Source organism: Oryx dammah, unplaced genomic scaffold (genome assembly GCF_014754425.2).
Source record: "Oryx dammah isolate SB20612 unplaced genomic scaffold, SCBI_Odam_1.1 HiC_scaffold_29, whole genome shotgun sequence".
Classification (NCBI taxonomy): domain Eukaryota; kingdom Metazoa; phylum Chordata; class Mammalia; order Artiodactyla; family Bovidae; genus Oryx; species Oryx dammah.
The window spans coordinates 8941498-8965581 of record NW_024070213.1 but is presented as its reverse complement, the minus strand read 5'-3'; the positions used below and the strand labels follow the sequence as shown (position 1 = coordinate 8965581).

Here is a 24084-nt window from a genome sequence, read left to right as displayed (position 1 = left end):
TAGTGATGGTGATGGTGGAGATGTTGATGGTGATGGTGGTGGTGGTGATGATGGTGATGATGGTGATGATAATGGTGGTGGTGGTGGTGATGATGGTGGTGGTGGTGATGGTGATGGTAGTGATGGTGATGGTGGAGATGTTGATGGTGATGGTGGTGATGATGATGGTGGTGGTGGTGGTGATGGTAGTGGTGGTGATGGTGGTGATGGTGATGGTGATGGTGGTGGTGGTGATGATGGTGGTGGTGATGGTGGAGATGGTGGTGATAGCACAGAGATGGTTAGGGTGACAGCCATTGGGGATGACACCACTGGCCCCATACCTGCTTGGGCAATCACCTTCATGGGTCCTATAGCATCTTTCCATCTGTGTCACTTTGCCTCTTCACAGGAGCCTGCAGAGGGTGGCAGGAAGAAGGCTGAGCTTCACAGAGAGAAAACTGAGACTCCAAGAGGCCAGTGGAGTCAGGAGTAGGTGGGGGTATGCTGTAGATACATTGGGGTCCTGATCCTGCCCTTGGTCGTGGAGGCCAGTCTAGTCACACACCACTGCCTGTGGGGCCACCCTGGGAGCCCTTAGAGGGAGGAGGCTCTGAACGTGGAGGCAGCCCAGACTCTGGGGCCAGATGGACCTGAGTTTGAATTCATCAACGCTGCCTACCACCTAAGGTGAGTGGTCTGCTTTCTCTGAGGCTCCATCTGCAGACAGGACAAAGCCCAGGGGGGCCCAGCTGCCAACTCCCCAAGAACCTTCAGCCACAGACAATGAGCAGCTGGGGACAGGAGCTGGGCTACAGGCACAGAGCAGAGGGAATTGGGAAGGGAGAGCTGAAGCCAGAGAGCTATGGCCTGGGCAGCTGCGAGGGAGCAGGCCAGCAGGAGATGGCCTGGAGGGTCATGGGGGAGCAGGTCAGAGGGTGGAAGCTGGGTGGGGCGGTGGGGAGTGGATTGGTGGCCTTGGCAGTCATGGTCTCTAAGAGCCCTGCAGTGTGGGAGGAGAGGCGTGAAAGCAAGGGACGACACAGTGTGACAGCTTTACACAGGGCCAGGTAAGGCAACGAGCAAGTTAGCACCGAGTGGAATGAGCTGAGGGCGGGGAGAGGAGGTGGTTCTGTGCGGTCCCAGAGGCCACGGCAGCCGTTACCACCTCTGCTGTTCGCAGCACGGCTTTGGCGGAGCTGGGCGAGGTGGCACTGGGGCCAATGCCAGGCCAGGCTGTCCTGCCTGTAAAACATACCTCAAAGCCACCCCTTTCTTTTCACCTCCTCCAGCATCCCAGGCCAGCCCAGCCCATCCTCCCAGGCTCCTCTGGTCCTTCCCTGCCTCTCTACCTACTCTCCCTTCAGCCCACAGAGGGGTGGGGTTAAAACGCAGCCCCAAGCACACCACTCCCTGCCTAAACCCTTCCGTGGCTTCCTGTTGCACTTGGACTAAACCCCAAGCTCCTTCCGTGGGCTCACAACGGGCCCTGCCAAACTCTTCAATTTCATCCCTCCTCCCTGGTGCCAGCTCCGCCACACTGGCCTCATTTCTGTTCCTTAGATGCACCAGCTGTTCCTGGTACCTGGAGGCCTCTTCCCACCGAGCATCCACGGCTGGTGCCTCCAATTCTTGTTTTTATTGTAAAGGTCACCATTAGAGGGCAAGATGGGTTCTTCCCGAGCCCACCTTTCTCCCTGTTTATTTACTTCCCAGCACTTTTTACTTATTTAGTCACCAACTGTTTGCTGAGCACCTGTTATGTTCTAGGCACTGTCCAGGCGCTGGGGTGAACAACGCAGACCACAGTCCCTGGTCTCTTGCAGCCCCTTTCAGGTTGGGAGACAGACACTAAATCATAAATATGTAAATACATAAATTATGTGGCATGTTGGGTGGTGATAAGAGCTTTGGAAGCCTAGAGAGAAAAATGAATTGACCCGTGTTCCTCTCTCTCTCTTGCTGGACTGAAGGCTGAATGAAGGCTGGTGCCGAGTCTGGCTTCTTCACCAATGTAGCCCCCTGAGCCTGCACGCTCCCTGCACATAGTAGGTGCTCAGGAAATCAGTGTTGGGCAAATGAATGAATCATCAGGGCCTGGGAGAAGGGAGGATGAGAGATGGGGAGAGGGTGTTCTTGGGAGAGGGAGCCACATAAGCAGAGGTCTGGGAGAGGAGGCAGCCTGCACCCAGGATGGGACGAGGCAGTGTTTGGCAGGATCATGGGGCCAGTGTGGGGAGCGGTGGACTCAGGCTGGCACGGCCGTGAGCAGACCTGCAGCCACCCCAGGGAGGATGCTTTTCCGCCCAGTGGTTGACACATGGCGGGCCAAGGTGTCTGGGAGCTTATGTAAGGCCCATGGCTGTTTTTCTGGAACCAAGAGCAAAGCTCTGAGCTCAGGAGAAAACTCGGCCTCACTGACCAGCCGGGCGAAGAGGTAGGAGGTGCCACCTCCCGCCTGTTGCCCCCAAGAGCCAGAGAAATGTCCAAATGTATCACCTCTGGGTGGCCCAGCTGACAGCTTAGCAGCCACAGGTGGCAGCTGGGTGGGTACCACTCATCCCTGACTCCCACTGCCCACCCTGGCACTGCCACGGTGTCAGGGCCCAGGAGACTCCCCTAGAGGAGGATTCAGGGATTGTTAACCTCTTGGGTGATATGGGCAGGGGAAGGCCCTGCCCTTGACTGGCTATGGAGGGGGCTGAGCAAGGCCACAGTCAGTTGTCACTGAATCTGGAGGCTGGTGCTGGGCTTCTGGCCTCTAGACGTGCCCTAGTTTAGCCTGTGCCCAGCTGTAACCTGGGCATGCCCCTCCCATCTCAGTTTCTCCATCTGCTAAATGGGCCCAGTAAGGCTTCTGGGGTTGTAATGAGAATCAGATGAAGCCAGGCTGTCAAAGTACCTCTGAGTGGAAGTCAGGACCAGTTAAGTGAGTTGCAGGTCCCAGCGCAAAATGAGAGTGTGGGCCCCTTGATGGAAAAGTATTAAGGGTTTCAAGTTTGTGACTGCGGAACATTAAACCAAGCAGAGAGTCCTCCTGAGACACCCAGGAAGCCAGCCCCGATGGAGCTCTGTTTCTGACTGTGTCTGTCCTCTCCCTTCGCCGTGTCTCAGTTTCTCCAGCTGTAAAGAGGCTGGTGTGTGAGGTCCCTCTGGGTTCTCAGCTTTATGGAGCAGTGGGTGGGGTGTCCCTGGGCTCACCTGTAGGTCTCGGCTCAAGGGTCATTTCCTCAGGGAAGTCCCCCTGATTCCACCCTGGCTTTCTCGGGTACCTAGAAGTCCCACGGCACCTCTGCTTTGTAGCACACATCATCCTGGCAATGTCTGTCTTCCCAATAACTCTTGTCTTTCTCCTGCAACTTTTCTTCGATGATGCAATAAATATACAACTCTGGTCTCAATGGAAAAAAAAAACCTTACCACAGTATCACAACTGTGTTCTAAGAAGGTTTTATTCTCTCTACATTTCATTTCCTCCGAATGAGGGTCACCAAGGTTGACCAGACCTGCCCCAATACCGCCAGCCTGGAAGTGGATTCCAACTTGGGTGCCTCCGGGCCCTCAACTCTTCTGACCCTCACAGCCAGAGTGTGGGCGAGGCACCTACGGGGCTTGAGGCTGGGCTGTCTGAGCCGTGTCCCTTTGTCGAGGGAGGCGGGTGCCAGGCTTGCCCCTAACCCCCTGCCAAGTGCTGCCTCTTTTTCTTCTGCAGGGCTCCCTGCTCAGCGCCGACATGGCTGAGAACTCCCCACCACCCCCTTCCCCCGCTGCAGCCCCGGTGGCTGAACCCGGAGTCACGGAGCAGCCGGGGCCCCAGAGCCCCCTTCCCTCCCCTCCTGGTCCAGAAGAGCCCCTGGACGGAGTTGACCCAGAAGTCCCTCACCCGGACCTGGCCCCCGTTGCCTTCTTCTGCCTGCGACAGACCACCAGCCCCCGGAACTGGTGCATCAAGATGGTGTGTAACCCATATCCTTTGTGGGGCCTGGGTTTATCTGGATTCTGCCCGGGCCCCCGCCGGTCCCTCTGGCCAGGAGGCCTGTGGCCTGGACTGAGGCTGAGAGGCTGTGGTGTCAGTTAGCAAGCTCAGGTGCTGGGCCTGGGAGATCTCGGACTACAGAGCTCGGACGGATGAGGACCTGGCGTCCTGCTGATGTGAATGTTCTGGAAGTTGCTGATGACTGTGGGCAGTCAGTGCAGTGTCCAGGCGGCTCAGGAAGCCCTCGGGTGTGAACTTTAGGTCTGCAGGAGGAAGCAGAGTTAAGTCAGACCCTGGCCCGTGGCCCAGCTCCCGGTGATCGAGTCATTCGGGGGTTGCTGACCACAGGGCTGATGAGAGATGACAGCCTGACGGGGAACCATGGGCCTGGACCATTGACAGATGACCCTGACACGCAGGGTGAGGCTCCACCCACCTCACCTCCTTACAGAGCTTCCTGCCTCCACTTGCTGCCTCTCCTCTGCTCGGGTCCCCCCCTGGTGAAGACCATCTTGGAGGCACGGGCGAGGCCCACCCAGCCCCCAGGCCCTGCCCCGCTCCCCTCCTTCTGCTTCCCCTGCTCCCGCAGGCCTCAGGGCCTTCTCACACTCTCTCCTTTGAAGTGCTTCCCTTCCCTCTTCACTGGGCCAAATCCTTTGTCACATGCTTCAAATCCCCACTTACACGTCACTTCCTCAGGGCAGCCCTCTGTGGTTTCTCCTCCGCCCCTCTTGCTTGTTGTTCCTGGCTCGTGCGGGACTCAGAATCTGACACTGTCTCCTCCAGGGCACCGTCAGGTGACCAGGACACAGACCAAGCCTGTCTTTTTGACTGTGGGACCCCAGCACCCAGCACAGTGCCTGGCACATTGCGGGCGCTCCTGCAGTGCTTGCTGGGTGCGTGTCTCCACAGTGAACGGAGCAGAGGCCCCATCACGGGGCACTCAGGCTGGGCTTTAGGATCTTGTGGGGATGTAGGGGGATTCTTTGATCCCATACCGAGGGCTCCAGGATTCTTCCCCAGCCACAAACCTCCCTCCCGCCCCTCTTTCCTGGGAGGGAGCTCAGGAAAGGAGCATTGCATAACCCAGTGTTCCTCAGTGCGGGCAGGGTTGGCATTTGGAGTGTGATGGTGTTGTGTGGTCTGAGCTGTCCTGCACAGCGCAGGATGTTTGCTCTTCCTGGTCCCTAAATATTGGTAGGGAGCGGCCCTCCATTATTGCGACAACCACAAATGAGCCATTGCACCCGCAGACACTGCAAGAGTCTGCTCTGCATCAAGAACCCAAAGGAATGGTGGACATGGAGGTGTCAGGGTCAGGCCAGCAGGGAAAGGCTGTCAGGACCTGCGGGCCCGCGTGGGAACAGGGTGGTGTGGGAGGTCCTCCCGGGACAGACTGTTCTGAGCGCCGGAGTCCCTGGTGCTGAGGGGCCCTGGCTCAGAGCCAGCTGCCCTTTGAAACTTGGTGCTTCCTGACTCAGCTCCTCCCCCAGCCCAGAGGCAGGCCCTGAGTCACTGCCTGACTCACTGGACAGACAGAAGGCTGCTGGGACCCTCCGTAAGCTGCCGAGCCCGGGTGGCAGAGGTCCACTCACCCAGAGGTCAACGACGTTCCTTACCTGGTCTGGGCCTTAAGCTCACACTGTCAGCTGGGTTTCAGCTGGGAGGACTCTGCGTCTGAAATGTCAGGGGGTCCGTTGTGCTGTTTTTTTTTTTTTTTTTGAATCAACTAATTTATTTTAAAAAGTATTTATTCTGTGGCTCCTGTGGGTCTTAGCTGCCATCCATGGGGTCTTTGTTGCATCGTGCAGGGTTTTCACTGAGGTGCAGGGATTCTCTAGTTGTGGTGCGTGGACTCAGGAGTTGCAGTGCCTGGGCTTAGTTGCTCCATGGCACGTGGGATCTTCGTTTCCCAACCAGGGATCGAACCCACGTCCCCTGCATTGGAAGGCACATTCTTAACCATGGGACTGCCAGGGAAGCCCCCGCCTTGTGCTGTCTGACTCATGGGTAAGTGGCATGTGGAAAGCACTGGGGACCGGAGTAAGACAGACCCATGGGCTGGTTCTGCCTGTTGTTTGCTGTGTGACCACAAGCCAATTTCTTAACCTCTCTGAGCCTCAGTTTCTCATCTGTTAAACAGAGGTGGTATTTACGCATTTTACTGGATTACATTGAAGACCAAAGCAGTACATAACTAGCACATGGGAAAGCAAATCTTTGTAACCTAGAAAACCACACATGTGGTTATCACTCTTATTACCTGTGCCCAAAAGTGATCAGGGCCCTTACTTACAGCTGAGTAAACACTACTGGTGGTAGGTTCAACAAGACACTGGGCATCACATCTTTAGATAGAACATAATGCCTTCAGAGGGCATTGTTTCCAGGGAAAATCAGATTCTATCTCTGTGATTTAGGTAGATTTGTGCCAGTTATCATGCTGATACCCGTGCCCTCATCCATGCAGACATTGCTAATCAATCACAGCGTCCTCCAGCAGGGCACCCTTGGCAGCATAACTAATCAGTTTGAAACCCGTTTTCCACCCTCGATTAGACTTTGAGAGCCTTTCTTAGGCATGTCACTGGCAGCATGTGGGAGAACGGCCAGTGGTGGGTTGTATGCACTCTGGTTTCCTTTCCCTGAGCCTTAGTTTTCTCATCTCTGTGATGGGACAATTAAAGATGGTTAGGGATGATTCTTGCCAAGCACCCAGACACGTGTCCAGCCCAGAGGTGAGGCCAGGGGAGGAGGGGCGGTGATAATAACAAGAGCCAGCACTTAAACTGTGTGCTGAATGCTTTGCCTGCAGTATCACCTTTTAACCCTTATAACCACTCCCCAGGAGGTAGGTGCTGTCAGAGCCCCATTTACACACGGGAAAAGTGAGCTCAGAGAGGTTGACTAACTTTTATCCAGGTTGCACAGCCAGGATGTGGTAAAGCTAGCACAAATACCTCAATCTCTCTGAATTCCCCCAGCTCAGCTTTTATCCAGGACATGGCTGCCACCTTCGGAGGCTGGAGACAGGTTCTCCACACTCCCCTGGAGCAAGGATGCTTTGCAGTTCTGGGCGGCTGGGCAGGGGTCTTCCTGGGTTCCAGCGTGTACCTTTGGCAGCCACCTCACTGTGCCAGGAGGACTTTGCAGCCCCCTGCCTCCCCGTGTGCCCCTGGCTGCTGCCTGCCCCATGCCAGCTTGCGCTGAGCCAGCACCGTGTGAGCCAGCCATGCGTGGTGGGAGCCAGTCGGCTGTGGAGGCTGCCTCTCTGCTGGGCAGGGGGAGGGTGCCAGCCTGGGCCGGGAGGCGGGAGACACCAGCTGCCGGTGACCTTGGGCAAGTCACTTCCCCTCTTTCGCCCTCGGCCTGCCTGTCTGCGGGATGGGGAGACTTGGGCAGTCTCCCTAAGTCAGGAGGGGCTGTCTGGGGTGCCCGTTTCCCTGCTGCCTTTGTCAGAAAGTGTCCTGTGGTGTGCAGGGATGGGGCTCCATGTTCCTGGTGGGCGGGTGCCCTCGCTCTGTGCTTTCATGGCTGTGCCTGGTTCTCATCTGTTTCTCCGTCCCACTTCTGTTTGTTTCTGGTGCCCCACCTGGCTCTGCTGCTAGGACCGGGGGTCTGTGGGTGCACTTGCATTGAAGCCCACCTGGCTGAGACCCTGCCAGCTTGCAGACCCTCTGACCTGGGTCATCCTGGGGCAGGAAGAGACAGGGTCCATTTCTCATCACAGCCCTGTGGTTTCAAGCCTTGTGCTGTTCACTGTGAGGGTTCAGTGAATTTGCTGAGGTGGGCGAACAGGCTCTTGTTCATCTGTCCTTTATGCACCCATTCATGAGTTGGGTCGGCAAGTCTTTACTGAATGCCTGCCATGTACCAGGCTCAAACAGAGGCCAGCTATGGCCATTTTGTGCAGGGGACAGTCACTCTGGCTCCCTTGGCAATAAGCCAGCCAGGAGACCATCAGGAGAGGGGATCTGGGGAGGCTGGTGGCTGAGGGTGCTCGTGGGGCCGGAAAGAGGGGTCCGAGTAGAGGCATGGCTGCCTTGGGGTTGGTGTTGGAAAGACACAGGGGTGACCCCAGGGACTGTAGCTTGGTCAAGCATGAATGTTAACCTTCTTGGCCAAGGGGCCTTTGTCTTTGCTGAGCCTCAGTTTGCTCATCTGTGAAATGGGAACTTCAACGACCCCCGGTTGGGAATATCAGGGGTTCCAGTGAGAATTCCAGGGCAAGCATTGACTGGGCAAACTGTTAAGTGTGGAGTAGCAGCTGTGTGCACCCTGGAGACAATGATGGAGCTGACAGGGACACACCTGGGGTGACCTGGGTGACCCGGCTCAAAACAAGGGTTTTCAAGGCTGGTGGGTAGCTGGGTCCTGTGTCTGGATGATGATCTGAGAAGCCTGTGGGCTGGGTTGCCCCCAGGGAGAGAGGTGCCGACTCCTGCAGGGTGGAGGGAGGGCATGAAGTTTGGGGAGTAACGGGGAGAAGGCCTGGAAAGCCCTCGCCATGGGAAGAGAAACGGGGCATCACCACCCTCCATCGCCCTGCTGCCCCTGCTCCGGTCATTTAGTCCATCCCCCTGCCTCTGGTGGGCTACCTCTCTGCTGCATCAGACGGGGCCTGGGGCCAACTGATAAGTACCTTTTGAGCCTTCTGAGGCCCTAGACTGACTGTCAGGAAGTCCTCCTTAATCTGACCCCCACCCCTCCTGTCCTGAGCCCTTTCCCTGGGTCGGGGCCGTTGGGAAATCTGGGCCTGTATTCCTCCACCACCTCCTGTCTAAACAGGTGGCCTCTGGGATCTCACCCCTCCTGCCCCACTGACAGCTGGCATCTTCCTCCTTCCTCCTTCCTGCATGGTGGAGAGATCCCCCGACCAGGAGCCCAGAGCGTAGTGCCCGCCGATGAGTGCCTCTTTCCTGCACCCCTCTTCTCCCCACTGGCCTTCATCCTCAGGGGGTCCTGGGCTCCCGGCGTGGACGTGGTTTGTCATCAGTCAAGTGCTGTTTGCTCCCCCCTCCCTTGCTGCCTTCTTCCATTTGTTTGCTTATTCATTCCTCCCTCAGAAACCTTCAGCGGCTCTCTCACCCCCAGAATAGTCTCACTTAGCCTGGATTCGGGGCCTTCCACCGTCCACCTGGTTGGCCTCCAGCCGCCTTTCTGCTGTTTCCCTTCACACGCTCTATCCTGAAGCCCAAACACGCTGCTGGTGTTTCCTGACACCCCTGCCCGCCCGCCTTTGCTTACGCTGGGTCTGCCCCCTGAGACACCCTCTCCCCCAGTCTCCAGGGTGCCAAATCCTGCCAGCCCCACCAGCACCAGCTTCCTGGCCACCACCTGCAGGAAGTGTTCCTGAATCTCAGCTTTTCCCTCTCTGTCCTGCAGTCCTTCCCTAGCCTCCGGCCTCGGGAGAGTGTTGGTGGCTAGCCTTATCTCCTCCTCCTCCACTGGGGTCCCAGAGGGCTGGGCTCGTGGCTCTCACTTGATTCTGTCTCCAACGCACAGGCGTCTCATCACTTTCTGGTTTACAGAGTACTTTCCCGCTCGCCACGGCTTCTCAGATACTCTCCTCCCATGCGGTGCCGGGACCCGAAGTCTGCTAGCTCCCCATTCTACAGCTGGGAAGCCTAAGGCTGTGGAAGGGAGCCTGACCTGCCCGAGGGCACATGTTGAGTAGTGGACAAAGCCAGTGCAGATCAGAGCCCAGGACTCTCAGGCCAGGGCCTGCTCGTGGCTGGGGAAGGAGTTCTTTCAGGGAGGTTATCTGCTCCTCCTTCAGCCCTGGCCCAAAGAGAACGTCCAGACGGATGGCAAGTGTTGCTGGAAGAAGCAGCACATGTCTGGGAAATTGTCCGTTTCCCTCCATCTGGCGTAGAGAAGGTTGTTTTTCTCAGAAGTACAAGTCAGCACCAAGATGTGCCCTGGGGATGCTCACGGTGGTCAGAGTTGATGCTGCACACTCGTTGATCAGCAGGGTGGACCTGACGGCCAGTCAGAGGAGCCTGGCTGGGCCAAGGGGAGCCTGACCCACAGGGTAGTCTCAGGTACTGTCACCTGGAGATGTCTATATAAACAGAGCTACAGAGTGCAGAAGCTGCCCCTGACAAAGCCTAGGAGCGCTGGTGAAGCCTGCCTGGAGGAGGGGACGTTTGGCTGGGTCTTGCTGCATGAGTAGGAGTTTCCTAGGACGGCAGTTGAGGAATGGTGTTTTAGCAGGGAGACTAGTGTCGGGAACAGGAAGGAGTTTAGTGTGGCTGGAGTGGTGTGAGATGCCAGGGTGGAGCTTACTCTCCACCTTGTGGGCACTGCAGAACCACTGAAGAATGTCCAGCAGGGATAGGGCACGTGTAATTTCATTTATCAGAACAGATCCTCCTGGTCAGGAGACCAAGCAAAAATAGATATAGATCAATCGATTGATGGATTCAACAAGTGTTTAGCGAAGCCCAGCTTCAGTAGTGTTGGACACTGTCCTAGACAGAAGTGGAGGGCTGTTCAGCCACGTTGGGTGGGGCCACAGTGTACCAGGCCTGGCACCTGGCCTTGGCCCCCGGGAGACCTCAATCTAATGGGGGAGGCAGAACCACACCCATATCATACTCCAGTGAAGGAAAACGGGGTAAAGACTGGGCAGAGGGACTCTGAGTGGGCTGTGGGCACCAGGAGGCTGGTCAGTCCGTTGTGACCGGGAAGCCTTCGGAGCCCTCCGTGGACGAGGAGCGGGGCAGGAGAGACTTCGGTCGGGGAGAAGGTGAGGGGATGGGGCATGATATCCCAGTTGAGGAAACAACCTGATCGGAGGCTCCGAGTCAAGCTGGGGTCACCAAGGTCGCTGACTACAGCCTGGGGGCTGGGCTGGGAGACCAGAGGAGTGGAGTCTGAGCACAGAGGGACATTCGGGGTCTAGATTCTGGAAGGCTGTGCCAGAGAGGACGCTGGTGATCCCTAAGGGCCTCCCATGTGCTGCTGGGTGCAGCTCAGGTCCCCCCTTGAGATTTCCCATTTGACAGCCGAGGCTCAGAGAGGGGACGTGCTTGTCCAGACCACCCAGCTGGGAGGTGGCTGAGGGGGCTTGGGGTGGGGGCCTGGGCCTGTGTCGCCAGCCCCTCGAAGCCCCAAGGTGAGCCCAGCTGGGAAGCCTCGTTATGATGGATATAGAGCGGATGGATTAGAAGGAGGGCTGGCTGGCTAATGAAGAGTCAACCCCCTCCTGGGGCATTTAAAACGCGATTGGAATTTTACTTGCCAGTCCCGCCTGGGCTGCAGCTTCGTGTCAGAAGCTGACTTTGACCTGTCGCCTCCCTCAGACTGCCTCGCGGTCCTGTTGGGAGACAAATGGCCCTGTTCATTTCCCTGGGAGAGAAATCGATATGGCTTTTTAATCAGCCAGAAGGTCTTCCTGCTCATCTCCCTCCAGCTCTCCTATGGGGGCGCCATCCATGTTTCCTTCCCCAGCTGCCCTGGGGAGTCCTGCGTCCCTATCTCCCTGCAAGTTCAAATCCTGACTCTGCTGTTGCCTGCTGTGTGGTGCTGAGCAAGCCACTTGACCTCTCTGGGCTCCCATTTCTATCTGGCTCCTGTATGTAGATGAGAAAGCAGAAGGAGAAGCCTTGGCTGACTGTGAGATTCTGTATGAATACTGGGGGCTGGGCTAGGGGAAGAGACCCAGCCCATGTGTAAGCCCTGTGACCTTAGGCGGTCACTCCTCCTGTCTTCATCTCAATTTCCAAAAAAAAAAAAACCAGGACTGAGGAAAGGGTTGAGCCATATCAACCGTGATCTTCAGCTGGGAGTGATTTTGCCCACGGTATTTGACAATGTCTCCAGACACCCACTCCAGTGTTCTTGCCTGGAGAATCCCAGGGACGGGGGAGCCTGGTGGGCTGCCGTCTCTGGGGTCGCACAGAGTCCGACACGACTGAAGTGACTCAGCAGCAGCAGCAGCAGACACTGTTGGTTGTCACAGCTCGGGGAGGGTGTGCTACTGGGTGTTGTTGTCTTTGAGTTGCTAAGTCGTGTCTGACGCTTTCTGACCCCGTCCATGGACTGCAGCACATCAGGTTCCTTGTCCTCCAGTATCTCTCAGAGTTTGCTCAAATTCGTGCCCATTGAGTCAGGGATGCTATCTAACCATCTCATCTTCTGCCACTTCTTTCGCCTTCTGCCTTTCCCAGTGTCAGCGTGTGCTACTAGTTGCCAGTGGGTAAAGGTCAGACATCCTGCAATGCACAGGGCAGCCTGCAACAAAGGGTCCTCCATCCCTCGATGTCAATAGTGCGGAGGCTCAGAAGGTCCCTGAGATCTCCTGAAGCTCCGAAAGTGTGGAAAGCACAGAGCTGAGGGTCTTGTGAGGAGAAGGGCTGAGACGGAGGGAAGCTGAGGATGATCACTGAGAGAGAAGAGGAGCACGTGCAGAGTCCGAGCTGGCAGGGTTTCCTGTGGTCTCCTAGCCTTGAGTTTGAGTCCTGGAGCTGCCACTTACTGGGAGTCACATTCTCGCTCACCCCCTCTTTCCATCCACCCATCTCCCCACCCGCCTTCCTTTGCTTCATGCATCAATTCATCCAGCCACTCCCCAGCCCACTCACCCATCCATCCACCCATCTATCCATTCATCTTTTCATTTCTTCATCTGTTTATCTGCACACCCACCCATCAATTCACTCAGTCCTTACATCTGTGCGTTTATCTACCCACCTTCCCAATCATCTACCCATTCAATCATCCATTGCTCCAACCACACAAAGGCCTCCTTCTCACCCTCCTACCTACCCATCTATCAACCATTCACTTATTTGGCAAATGCAGAATATCCAGCCCAACCCTCTGTTGGGCACCATCACTCTCTCCTTGTAGCACTTACAAGACCTCTTGTACCTGACTTCTTATTTTCACCTTCTGCTAGACTGTGAGCTCCCTGAGGGCAGGCTCCATGTTCCATTAATGCATGTCTCTTCTTTAGCCTTGACCCTCAGCCCTATGCTGCACATAGTAGGTGTGCAGCAAAGCTTGCAGCAAAGCAAATCCTAGTTAACAAGGTTGGAGGTGGAGGCTATACAGACAGAGAGGAGGCTGGCCAAGAGCTCTTACACAATGGAATGCAGAGCAAAGGAACCTGGAAATTCTCTGGAAGGCAGTGGGGAGCCATGGAAGGCTTTTGGTTTTGGAGGAGACCTCGGACTGCTGCGTGGAGGATGTGTCAGAGAAGGCAGGGCTGCAGGAGGGGCAGGCTGTTCATGGACTTAGGAGTGAGAGAGTGAGGCTTGCCTGGGGCCGTGGGGTTCAGAAGGGGGATGGAGAGGAGAGATTTAGGGGGTGAGATGGACAGGTCTCTGAGATGGATGTCAGGGGTGAAGGGAAGGAGGGCTTTGATGGGTTCTAGCCTGGACAGCTTGCAGGATTGGTGGTAGTTGGGATCATCGTTCATGGGATGGGAAGTTCAGGGGGGAGTTTGGTGGTCTGCAGAGAGGATGACCTATCCCATTTTGGACATGATGACTTTGAGGTTCCCTGGGATATCCCAGAGCAGTGCTTGGGAGGCTAGTTCAGCAGAATGAGCCTGTGGCTCACTCTGGACCTGTCAGTCCAGGGCGGGTCATCGAGGCTATGGGTCTGGGTGTGGGTTCAGTGGATGGAGAGGGAATCTCAGGGGCCTGGGGAGCCTGGGAAAGGCCAGCATTTAAAAGGTAAGGTCCGCCAAGCAAGATGAGGGTCTGTCCAGGGGCTTGTGGTGTCCCCAGCGCCCAGCAGGAGTTTCTTAAGGGTCTTAAACTGAGTTTCGTCCACTTGAATCGGGACAAGCTGTGTGTTTGGTTTCATTGACTTCTGACTGTAATGTAGCATTTCTTTGTATTGTGAACAGAGGCAACCGAGCACAGTGGGGTCACCGGCAGTTCCTGCCGCTGCCATCAGCAGCAGCCACCGATAGTTTTGAGCCGCCTCTCAGTCCCTTGTAGAGCTCTGGGAAGGCCGTTGTCATTCTCCCCAGCTTCCCAGGCACACAGGCTCAGACCCGCCCCTGGCTTTGGTTATTCATTGTGTTGATAACGAAGCACACAGAGTTCTCCATCACAAATTTGTTTTTCTAAAAAATATTTTGACAACTATTTTAACATAACTGGTTTCCTTCCTTTCTAATACTAAGCCTTCTTTAAAAAAAAAAATTATGCACTTAAAAACAGTATTCTGAGAAAGGGTTCATGAACTTCCCCAGGAGGTACAGAAATGCTTAAGAGCTGCTGGAGCGGGGAGAGAGTGGGTCGGCCGTGCCCAGTGCTGCTGCCCCCAGGGGGGCGCGGAGGCTGGTGTGCACACACTTTGGCGTGTGTAAGTGTGGGGGGGCTCCGTGGGAATGCACATGTGAACATGTACACATGGGTGGTCAGGGGCAGGCAGAGAAGACGTGTGGTGGGGGACAGGCCCCCAGGAGGCCAAGGAAGAGCGTCATCACCCCCTGTCCAGCCCTCACCCTGTCCAACCTCATCTCCGTTAGTGTTTGTGTTTGCTCATGGCTTCTGGAGGGCAGGGACCATGTCATCTTCATTCAGGGTTTCCAGGGTCACTGTGGGCCAGACAGAGGAGGGTGGGGGCTCAGTGAAGAGGAGCTGAATTTATGAATAGTGAGTGATGGATGTTAGAAAGGAGAGGAGGGGGAGTTTGAGGTGGGGAGGGGGGCTGCAGATCCCGTCAACACAGAAATCCCTCTTTAGCCTCCTTGATGCCTCCAAGTGATGGGCACCTCACTCCTTCCCTGAGGCTGTAAATGCCCTGAGCTGCTGCTCCAGGTGGGCCTCTGGGCACAGAGAAGGTCGGATATGCGCTGCCCCTGGAAAGCACGGCCTGGTTGGGGGTGGGACGCCGGGACAGAAACACGCTGTCGTCAGGGGCATGTCTGAGGTTCTGTAAGGGCCCAGGGGAGGCCTCCACACCCCCTGCTAGGACTCCAAGAGGCTCCCCTGCAGGCTCACCTTCTTTGTGGGTGGGCTCCTGAGGCTAGGTCGCCTCGCAGACAGCGGGACCCTGGTCTCCAGGGGCCTTCCCTGCCCTTCTCTTCAGCAGTGGCTGGAGTGCGGCATCTGGAGAGTCTCCTTGGCTGGAGCTTCCTTCCCATGGACCATCCACCCTGGTTTCCTTCCAAGCTGGCGGCCCCAGTTCCCTTGCCACTGCCTCCTCCACCCCGGCTGTCTGCACTGGGCACAGAGGCCTGCTGGGCATCTGGGAATCAAAGACTTCGGCCAAATTCAATGAGTTGTCAAATTACACAGACTCTAAGAAGTGGGCTTGGGGGCAGTGACACTCTTCCTAAGGGATCTCAGCCTGCTGAACTTCCATAGCTTATAACTAGAACCAGTCAGCCTGGGGAAGGGCTGTGTGTCATGTGGGGAGCTCCCTGTCACTAGAAGCATGTAGGTGGAAAGAGGATAGAGGATGAGGATCATCTGCCCAGCGGGTCTGTTCACTTTGTGGAGTAATTTTCGGTCTCAGCTGAACTACTGTGTCAGCTTGGGAAAATCCTACCATCTCTGAACCTTCATTTTCTTTCTTTCTTTTTTTTTTTTTTGGCCACACCACGAGGCATGTGAGATGTGAGAGCTTAGTTCCCTGACCAGGGATCAAACCCATGCCCCTTTCAGTGGAAGCGGGGAGTCTTAACCACTGGATCGCTAATGAAGTCCTAAGACCTTCATTTTCATATCTGTAAAGTGGGTGGAATGATGTCTGCCATGCCCATCTTCCAAGGTTGCCGTGGGCTTGGACAGAAGAAATTCTTAAACGAAGACAGAATGCTGCGAGGTTCAGATCCCTGTTCTGTCCCTTGCTGTGGCCTTGGGCAAGTCTGTGAAACAGGGGTGACACCCCTCCTTTGCAGGGTTGTGGTTAAAGGTCTTCTGGGGGGTCCCTGACAGCCGGTGCCCCAGCAAGGGTTGTGGCTTTTTAATTGTTGCATTTTATATTTCCCTATAGCTGTAGCTCAGCATCACTTTTTGTTACACTTTTTTTTTGTGATAAAATTTGCGTGCAATAGAGCTCGCAAACCTAAATGTCCAGCTCAAGGCATTTTTCCATGTAAACACACTCCTGTGACCTCACTCCGTCCAAGAAGAACATCTCCAGCCCTTGCAAGCTCCCTCACGCCATCCGCGATGAACTCTCTCTCCTCTAGAGTTACTGCCCTTCTGACCTCTTTCACTGTTGCTTTGCTTTGCCTGGGTTTTCACTTCATATAACTTGGACGCTCTTTGCTCTTCTGGTTCCTGTTACCAGCATTAGCTCTGGCCGCTCCATCCATGCTGCTGTAGTAGTGTGTTCTTTTAGATCACTGAGCAGTGTTCCATCAAAGGAATGTGCCGCAGTTTCTCAGCCTTGGCACTGTGGGCATTTCAGGCTGGAGAGTTCTTTGTGGTGGGGCTGCCCTGTCATTGTGGTATGTTGAGTGGCATCCTTGGTCTCCATCCACCAGATGCCAAGAGCCTCCTTCAAAACCCAGTTGTGACAACCCAAAACGTCTCCAGACATGGCCGCATGTTCCCCCGAGGGCCCAGATCATCTCCAGTTGAAATCTCCTGCCAGACTCATTCTCCTGTTGATGGACACTTAGATTGTTCCCAAGTTGGGACTGTTAAGGGTAACACGTGCCTTTTTGTGGACTTATTTGGGCATTTCTCTGGGGGCTGTGGACCCAAGAGTGGCACAGCTGGATCCTAGCATGATGGGCTTATGTTTTTTAAAGTCACCCTTCTTTTTAAAAAATATTTATTAATTTAATTTTTGGCTGTACCTGGTTGTCATTGCTGCACAGGGCTTTCTCTAGTTGCAGAGAGTGGGGGCTACTGTCTAGTGACGGTGCGTGGGCCCCTCACTGCGGCGGCTTCTCTTGTCATGGAGCCCAGGCTCTAGGGTGCTCAGGTTTCTGTAGTTGTGGCACATGGGCTCAGGAGTTTGTGGCACATGGCTTAGTTACCCTGTGGCATGTGGAACCTTCCTCGACCAAGAATTGAGCCCATGTCCTCTGTTTTAGCAGGCGGGTTCTTAACCATTGGATCCCCAGGGAAGCCCTCTGTTTAGTTTTAATAAGTGCTGCCAAGCAGCTTTCCAGAGTGGTTGTGGCTCATAAAGAAAAGTTGAATGAATGAGTGAGTAAGTGAATGGATATCCTCTTTAAAGCCCAGGGCCTGCAACATAGCCAACATTCCAAATGGTAGCCACTTCTAGTACAGTGCATACTATGTGACCTCATACCATGGCAGGTCTTAGAACAGGTAAGCACTCTGGGCACCTCCAGCCTGGCTCGTCTCAGTACACTGATGCACAGGTCAGATATCCATAGGTGCTCCATGGATGCTTGTGAACCTGGCCTTGAAGAAGCACAAAACTGGCCCAAGAATAAGGGTCTGGAACCTCAGGCCCTGGTCTATGAAGGCCTGAGGCCTGGGTGCCCATCCTTGGATGCCCTGGAAACAGACAGAGGAGGGAGCTCTGTATAGGGGCAGGCTCACCTTCCCTGCCTCCCTGGTCTAGGAGGATGTAGCTCCTGGCTTGCTTCCTCCACTTGATTTATTTAGACAACTGAAGTGCACGCTGGGAAATGGATCTGATTTCAGATTTGACAAAAATAAAAACAAACTTGGCTGCCCCAGCCAAACTGAGCACTGCCATCCCCTACCCACCCTCCCAGAGCCCCCTGGAGTTGCAGAAACCGTGACTGTCAGCTGAGCCTGCAGGATGGAGGGTGGTGGTTGCCGTGGTAACCGTGCAGGCCTCTGGTTCTGGCTCCTGGAGAGGAGGCTGCCCTGAGGGGCCTGGTTGGGCTCTGGACATTGCCCAGCCAGTCACTCTTCTCTTTAGGAAGTGGCAGGTTCGAGGGGGCCCTTGGCATCATAGCTTTGCTGGTGGCCCTGTCCTACCAGGTCACACCCCATCTTCTTAAGACAGGCATGGGGTGGAGATGTTCCTGGTCTGGCTCAGCTCTTGCTGGGGACTTTGAGGCTGGCACCCTCTCCTCACTGGCTTCCCCTCCCACCCTCTGCTGCACCATCTCCTTCCTTCCCAGTCGGAGTGAGTGAGTGAGTGAGTGAGTGAGTGAGTGAAGTCTCTCAGTCGTGTCCGACTCTTTGCGACCCCATGGACTGTAGCCTATGAGGCTCCTCTGTCCATGGAGTTTTCCAAGAAAGAATACTGGAGTGGATTGCCATTTCCTTCTCCAGGAGATCTTCCCGACCTAGGGATTGAACCTGGGTCTCCCACATTGTAGCCAGACGCTTTACCGTCTAAGCCACCAGGGAAGTCTCCCAGTTGGAAGGGAAAAGCAAATATTCCACTGAGCATGTGCCAGTCCAGGCCTTGTTCCCTGAGGCCACAGCATGTGGCTGAGAACATGGGGTTTGGAGTCAGGAGAAGCATGTTCAAATCCTGACTTTGCCACATACCAGCCATGTGACCCCTGGGTGGCTGTGGCTGGAGCCCTGGAGCCAGTGCTGGTGCCTCAGTTTCCTCATCTGTAAAATGGGGTAACAGTAGCACCGGCCAGTTGAGGGGACTCGGCTGAAGGTGAAGGATGACTCTTCAAGTTGTTGATTGATTGTATTCAAAGCCTGTGAGTGAAGGTTCTGCCGTTGGGAGGCAGCCATGGTCTAAAGGGTTTGTGATCACATCTCTTGTCCTTACTCAAGGTCATGTTAAGTAATCAGCAGATAACATTAGTCAGATTCTCAGTCCTTTGCTGGTGAGGTGGCTTTTTTTTTTCACCCCAAAGCCAAAGAATGGGAACCCCTGGAGCCTGTTATAGAAGAGGTGGACAAGGACAGGGGCTTCCCAGTTGCACATACATGACAAGCCCTGGTTCTTGACAACGGTCACATGGGTCTGTGCTCTGGGGCCTCTGGGCTCCCTTCCTCATGTGCTTACTGTAAGGTTTAAATGACGTATTCTTAATATCTGCTATTTCATTAGAAAAGTGGAAAGCTCAGGGACCTTGTGGCTGGAGAGTCTCTTTTCTGAGGGTCACTTCTGCTCCAGAGCCATCGTGTCCCTGGGATGCTCTCTGCCCCTCTCTGCCCCTCTGTGTCCCCTCTGTGCAGTGGGGGATGGGATCAGGGGCTCTCTGAGGGCCGGGATGGGGTTGTTCTGTGGCAAAGGTCACCTGGAGAGGCGTGAGAGTCTGGGTGGCCAAGTGGGCAAGGTGGCAGGGTCCTAACTACAGAGCCTTGGGTGCCAGGCGGGGGCCCTGAGCTTCACCATGGGAGGCCCTCGTGGAGCTGGCACCCGGGCCCCAGCCTGCCCTGTACCCCAGTGCAGGGAGCCAGCATGAGGAGTCCCACCCGTGGCAAAGGTCATGAGGTTAAGGGGCCCGACAGGCAAAGGCAAGTCGGGCCATCCTGTACCACCCTCTCTGGGCCTCTGTCCTCTCTTGAGCTGTCCCAGAGTCCTGGAGCTCTGCTTGACAGCTTTCAGAATTCCCCGGTGCTTGTGACTAATGATGGCAGCTCTGGGCGCTGGGCCAGGCCACCAAATTGCTCAGCCCAGGACCTTCACTCCTTCCACCACTCTCCTTCCCACGCCACGTGGTCTGGTTTAACTTCAAGGAGGGCTTATGCCTTTGATCCCCGAGCCAGTGGGGAGTGTGTCAGGATCCGCAGACAGTGATGCCAGCTCTGGCCTGACTTCTGAGCCTTGCAGGCTCCTGGAAAGGGCCCAGCCCTGCCATCTGGGATTTCCCTGAGTGCCTTGGGGCAGGGCTGAGACTGTCCATCCCTGAAGCTGAGCCATCTAGAGGTGAAAGCCGCTCCATCTGCCCCTTTCGAGGGACATGCACCAGAGGTGGCCCTATGGCAGCACAGCACCGCTAAGTCAGACCATTCAGGCAACTCACTGACTGTGACCTTGGCCAGGTCACTCCAGCTCTCCAGGCCGTTTCTCCATCTGCTCCCTGTGGGCTATGAGAAGAGTTAGGGCCATGTCCCTAGGGGCCTGGCAGGCAGTAGTCATGACTACTGCCAAATTCATTAACACAATATGAGCTAGACCAGGTGGGTGGGGAGCACTTCGGGAAGGAGGCTGAGCCACCTCTAGGTGAGTGGGGAAAGGTGCTTCAGGAAAGCTTCCAGAAGAGGTGACAGCTGACCTGGGCTGTGAAGGATGAGTAGGAGTTTGCCTGGTAAAGTTGGTAGAGGATATGCATGTTGGTAGAAAGGTATGCATGCATACCCCATGCAAAGGGGATAACTGGGGACAGCAAGAAGTTCAGTGCATGTCCAGGCTAGCGGGAGAGAAGGCCAGAAGAGTTCACTGAGGTCAGGGTGTAGGAGGCTGTGGGTGTCAGGCTAGGGAGGGTGATGGGAGCCACCCTCCCATCACCTCTGGAAGGCTTTTGAATAGGGGAGAGGTCTAATCAGAATTGGGCTTCAGCCAGATTAATTTAGTGATGATGAAATGGGGCAAGAACAGCAGGCTCTGATTTTGTAGCTCAGCTCTGCCTTTTTCCAGCTGGGGTCCTTGGGCAAAAGTGTGTTCCCCTTTGTGACTCTGTTTCCTCACTTGTAACTGGGGCTTGCAATAGGGCTGGAGGATTAAATGCAATAACACTTGCAAAGAGCTTGGATAGTATTGGCCACACAACAAACACCTCAGGATTGTGTGCAGGGCAGATTGGAGTGGCAGAGACCAGAGCTGGAGGCCAGCAGGGAGGCTGGCAGGGCTCAGGTGAGAGATGCTGAAGATGAGCTGAGGCCTCAGAGGAGGGCAAGGAAAGACACAGGAAGAGACAAGCCCTGCATCACAGAGGAGAGCAGGTCTGGTGTGAATCTCAGCTCCAACGCTTCCCAGCTGTTTGAGCTGGGAGAGGCCCCTCATTTCTCTAAACCTCAGTTTTCCTAATCTGTAAAATGGGTCTGCTGACTTCCACTGCTCAGGGCCTTGATGAGGAAGAAGTGGGAGTGCCAGGTTCTTGGAAGACACCTGCCAAGTGCACTTTGAACTTGAAGCTGGCAGGAAGGGCAAAGGGAGCAGAAGAGGTGGCTGGAAGGAGAGAGAGCACAACAGGCCAGGGGAAAACGCAAAGAGGATGGGGGACGTTTGCTGGTAATTAGAACGTTTGAACTTCAAAAAAGTTAATTAATGATGAAGCTGCTGCTGGAGCGATGCTCAGGCTAGAAGGGGGCCCTGGCAACGACTGAAGTTAATTACAGGCTGTGGCAGGAGAGTGGCAGAGGTTTGAGGGGGCAGGAAGGAGCAGAGTTGGGGCAAGGAGGGTCTGACAGGGAGGCGGGAGGGAAGGCAGTATCCCAAGGTGAGCAAGGACTGGGGATGGGAGGGAGGCTGTTGCCAAGGAAACTGGGTCAATCTTCCATTAGGCAAGAGATCCTCACCCCACCGTTGGGTGGGGTCTGGCTGAGAGGCTGACTGGCATAGCTGCATCTGAGCTCAGAGAAAGGGCTTTGAAATTGAGGGGCCAGAGCTTTCATTTGGGGACACTCAAGAAGAATCTTTGGGTGTCAGAGTGGGCAGCACCTAGAGAGGTTTACTCAATCACGACATTTATTTTGCTCTTCCTAGATGCTTGTCACTGTCGGAGCGTGAATGCCACCACCCTGTCCCCTTGGAATGTAGGTTCTAGCCTTGGATAAAGACAGTGAGCTTGTCAGCAAGTTAACCCGTGAATGACCCAGGCCCTTGGGTCCTTCTGGGTTCTGGCTCCCCTGGTTCCCCTGGGGGCTTGGGGATTCTAGGTTTGGGAGGGAGGTATGGGGCTGAACATCAGTGGGCTGTGTTCTAAGACTGAGCAGGAACCAGCCAGGAAGGAGCAGGGTGTTAGAGAGGAGAGCAGCCTGGCCTGGAAAGCCCACTCACCCGGTCTAAGCACGTGCCCTTGAGGCCCGGCCCAGCTGCTGGCTGCAGGAGCCTTTCTGCCTGGACGGGCCTGAGGAGGCTGAGCCCCACCCTGATTCGTGCAGGGGCTGGGGGGAGCCCAGGCACAGACCTGCTGGAGTCTGGCGATGAGCTGTAATCCAGCCACAGGAGAGGAGTGAAGTACAGGGTGTCTGGCCAGTCTCAGCCGTGCTGGATGGACGGTCTGCAGGGTTCAGCTCCAGGGCTTGGGTAGAGATGGAGGGGGCGTGGGTGGGGGAGGGGAGGGATGGTCAGAGAAGGGAGGCAGTGACAGTCAGAGGAAGGAAGTCAGAGTTAGACAGGCTGGGAGAGTCTGGAGATGGTCCCCCAGTCAGGTCTCTGGGGACCTCTTCCTTTCTGGGTCTGGGGGAATTCAGGCTGGGGCAAAGAGGTCGGTGGCAGGCGGTGGGGAGGGCATCCTGGCAGATGGTGGCTTAGCGGAGTTCAGGTTCTCTGGTGGGTTTGGCCATGTCTGTTGTGAGGAGTCCGGGTAGGCTGTTTAAAAGGTCTTTGAAAATATAGGCACTGACCCACCAGGGGAGGCACCTGGGGGGCAATGGGGTGGATATCTGTGTTGGTGGTGGGGGAGTGGCCCCCCAGCTGTTGTGTCCTTGACTTGGTGCGCACGTGGTTTGAATGTATCAGCATGCTGGTGATCCTGCTGAACTGCGTGACCCTCGGCATGTACCAGCCGTGCGACGACATGGACTGCCTGTCAGAGCGCTGCAAGATCCTGCAGGTGAGGCCGGCTGCCCCGCCCCGCCCCTCCCCGCCCCGCCCCTCCCCGCCCCTCAGTCCCCGCCCCGGCCCCGCCCATCCTAGCTAGGCCCCGCCCCGCCCCGCCCAGCTACTTCTTCACTCCTGGTCCTGCCCTCGCTGGGCTCATCCTCTCTGCCTCACTGCCAGCTGGTCCTACCTGCCACCCTTCCATCCTCTCTCCTTTCCGTCCTCTCCTCTCTGTCTCGAGGCCTCTGCCCTAGTCCATGCCCTTCCTTTTCTCCCATCACCAACTTCCTCCTGGTCTCCCCATCCCCACCCCCCTATCCAGTAGAGCGCAAGTGGCCTGACACTCCCTGAAGAAAGCCTTGCCCTTCACTCCCAGTGATCGGGATAAAGGCCGAGCTCCGTCACTATGTCGATGCCGTTAGGAGCCGCCTCCTGGACCTCTCCTCTTCTCATTTCACAGAGATCCCAGGTGGAGGCCTGACCTTTGGCCCCTATGGCACACGTACAGCTGTAGTGCAGGGTGTTAAGTTTATACCCATTTTATAGGTTTATACCCATTTTACAGGCATGGAAACATCTAATTCTGTCTCTCTGAGAAACTCAGATTCCTCCCGAGAGGAACTGCCCTCTGCTTCCTCTGTTCCCATAGGACCCAGAGGTTCCCAAGCAGCCCAGTTTCTCCAATTCCCTTGGGGGTACACGTTCAAGATCCAGACCCCTGGCCCATACAAAACCTGCAGAATTAGAATCTCTGAGGTGGGTCTGGGGTCCAAGTGGGTAACAAGCTCCTGGGCTGGCCCCAGGGTCCTGGGTGGAGTTAGAACCCATTATTAACCTCAGTGAGTACTAGACTGGCTTCCCTACCAGGTGGTGAATTTAGCGAGCATTCATCTCTGGGCCCCCAACACTCAGCCTATGAGCTACACAGAGAAGGTGCTCAGCCTCCATTTGCTGAATTGAATTGTCTTTAACCTTCATTGATTCTGGAAGGAGGGATTCCACCCAGGCCCCATCCCCAGGAAATAGACATGAGCCCGTGATTGTGGCCGTATTTGGGGGCTTCCTTTCTGAGCAGAGGAAGACATCATGGGGACCTGTGCCCAGGGCGGGTGTCAGGCCTGTTTTGAGAAAGCTCCTTCCATGTGTGTTTAGGAGTCAGGGAGACCTGAGTGTCACTTTTTCCCTTCACGGCTGTGGGAACTGCGGCGAGTTTCTGAAGCAGTCTGAGATTCCGGTTCCTCATTGATAAAATGGCAGCATTCAAGGGGTCACTCAGAGAACTGAAGAGAGAATGCATGGCAAGGGTCTAGCCCAGGGCATGGCAATTATTAGGGAGACCCCCTTTGCCCACTCCCATCTGGGTCCCTTGTCATTATGCTTGCTTTTAGGGAACAAATAGAGGGGGTTAGAAAACCCTGGGCAGGCTCATTCCCCATTCTGGGCCTCGGTCTCCTCCTCTGTGAAATGAGTGCCTTGGACCAGGACCTCTGAGGTTCTCTCCCGGACCAGGAGAAGATGTT

The 24084-nt window shown here is 55.5% G+C and overlaps 1 protein-coding gene across 1 annotated transcript in view; it reads left to right on the top strand.

The window, feature by feature from the left end:
* Nucleotides 1-2605: 2605 nt before the first annotated feature.
* Nucleotides 2606-24084, top strand: part of CACNA1I (calcium voltage-gated channel subunit alpha1 I) — a 111689-nt gene continuing 90210 nt past the window's right edge. Inside the window, exons 1-2 of the mRNA XM_040233258.1 lie at nucleotides 2606-3945; nucleotides 22466-22577. Coding sequence (XP_040089192.1) covers nucleotides 3713-3945; nucleotides 22466-22577 — 345 coding nt within the window. The 5' untranslated portion in view covers nucleotides 2606-3712. The remainder of the gene's footprint in view (nucleotides 3946-22465; nucleotides 22578-24084) is intronic.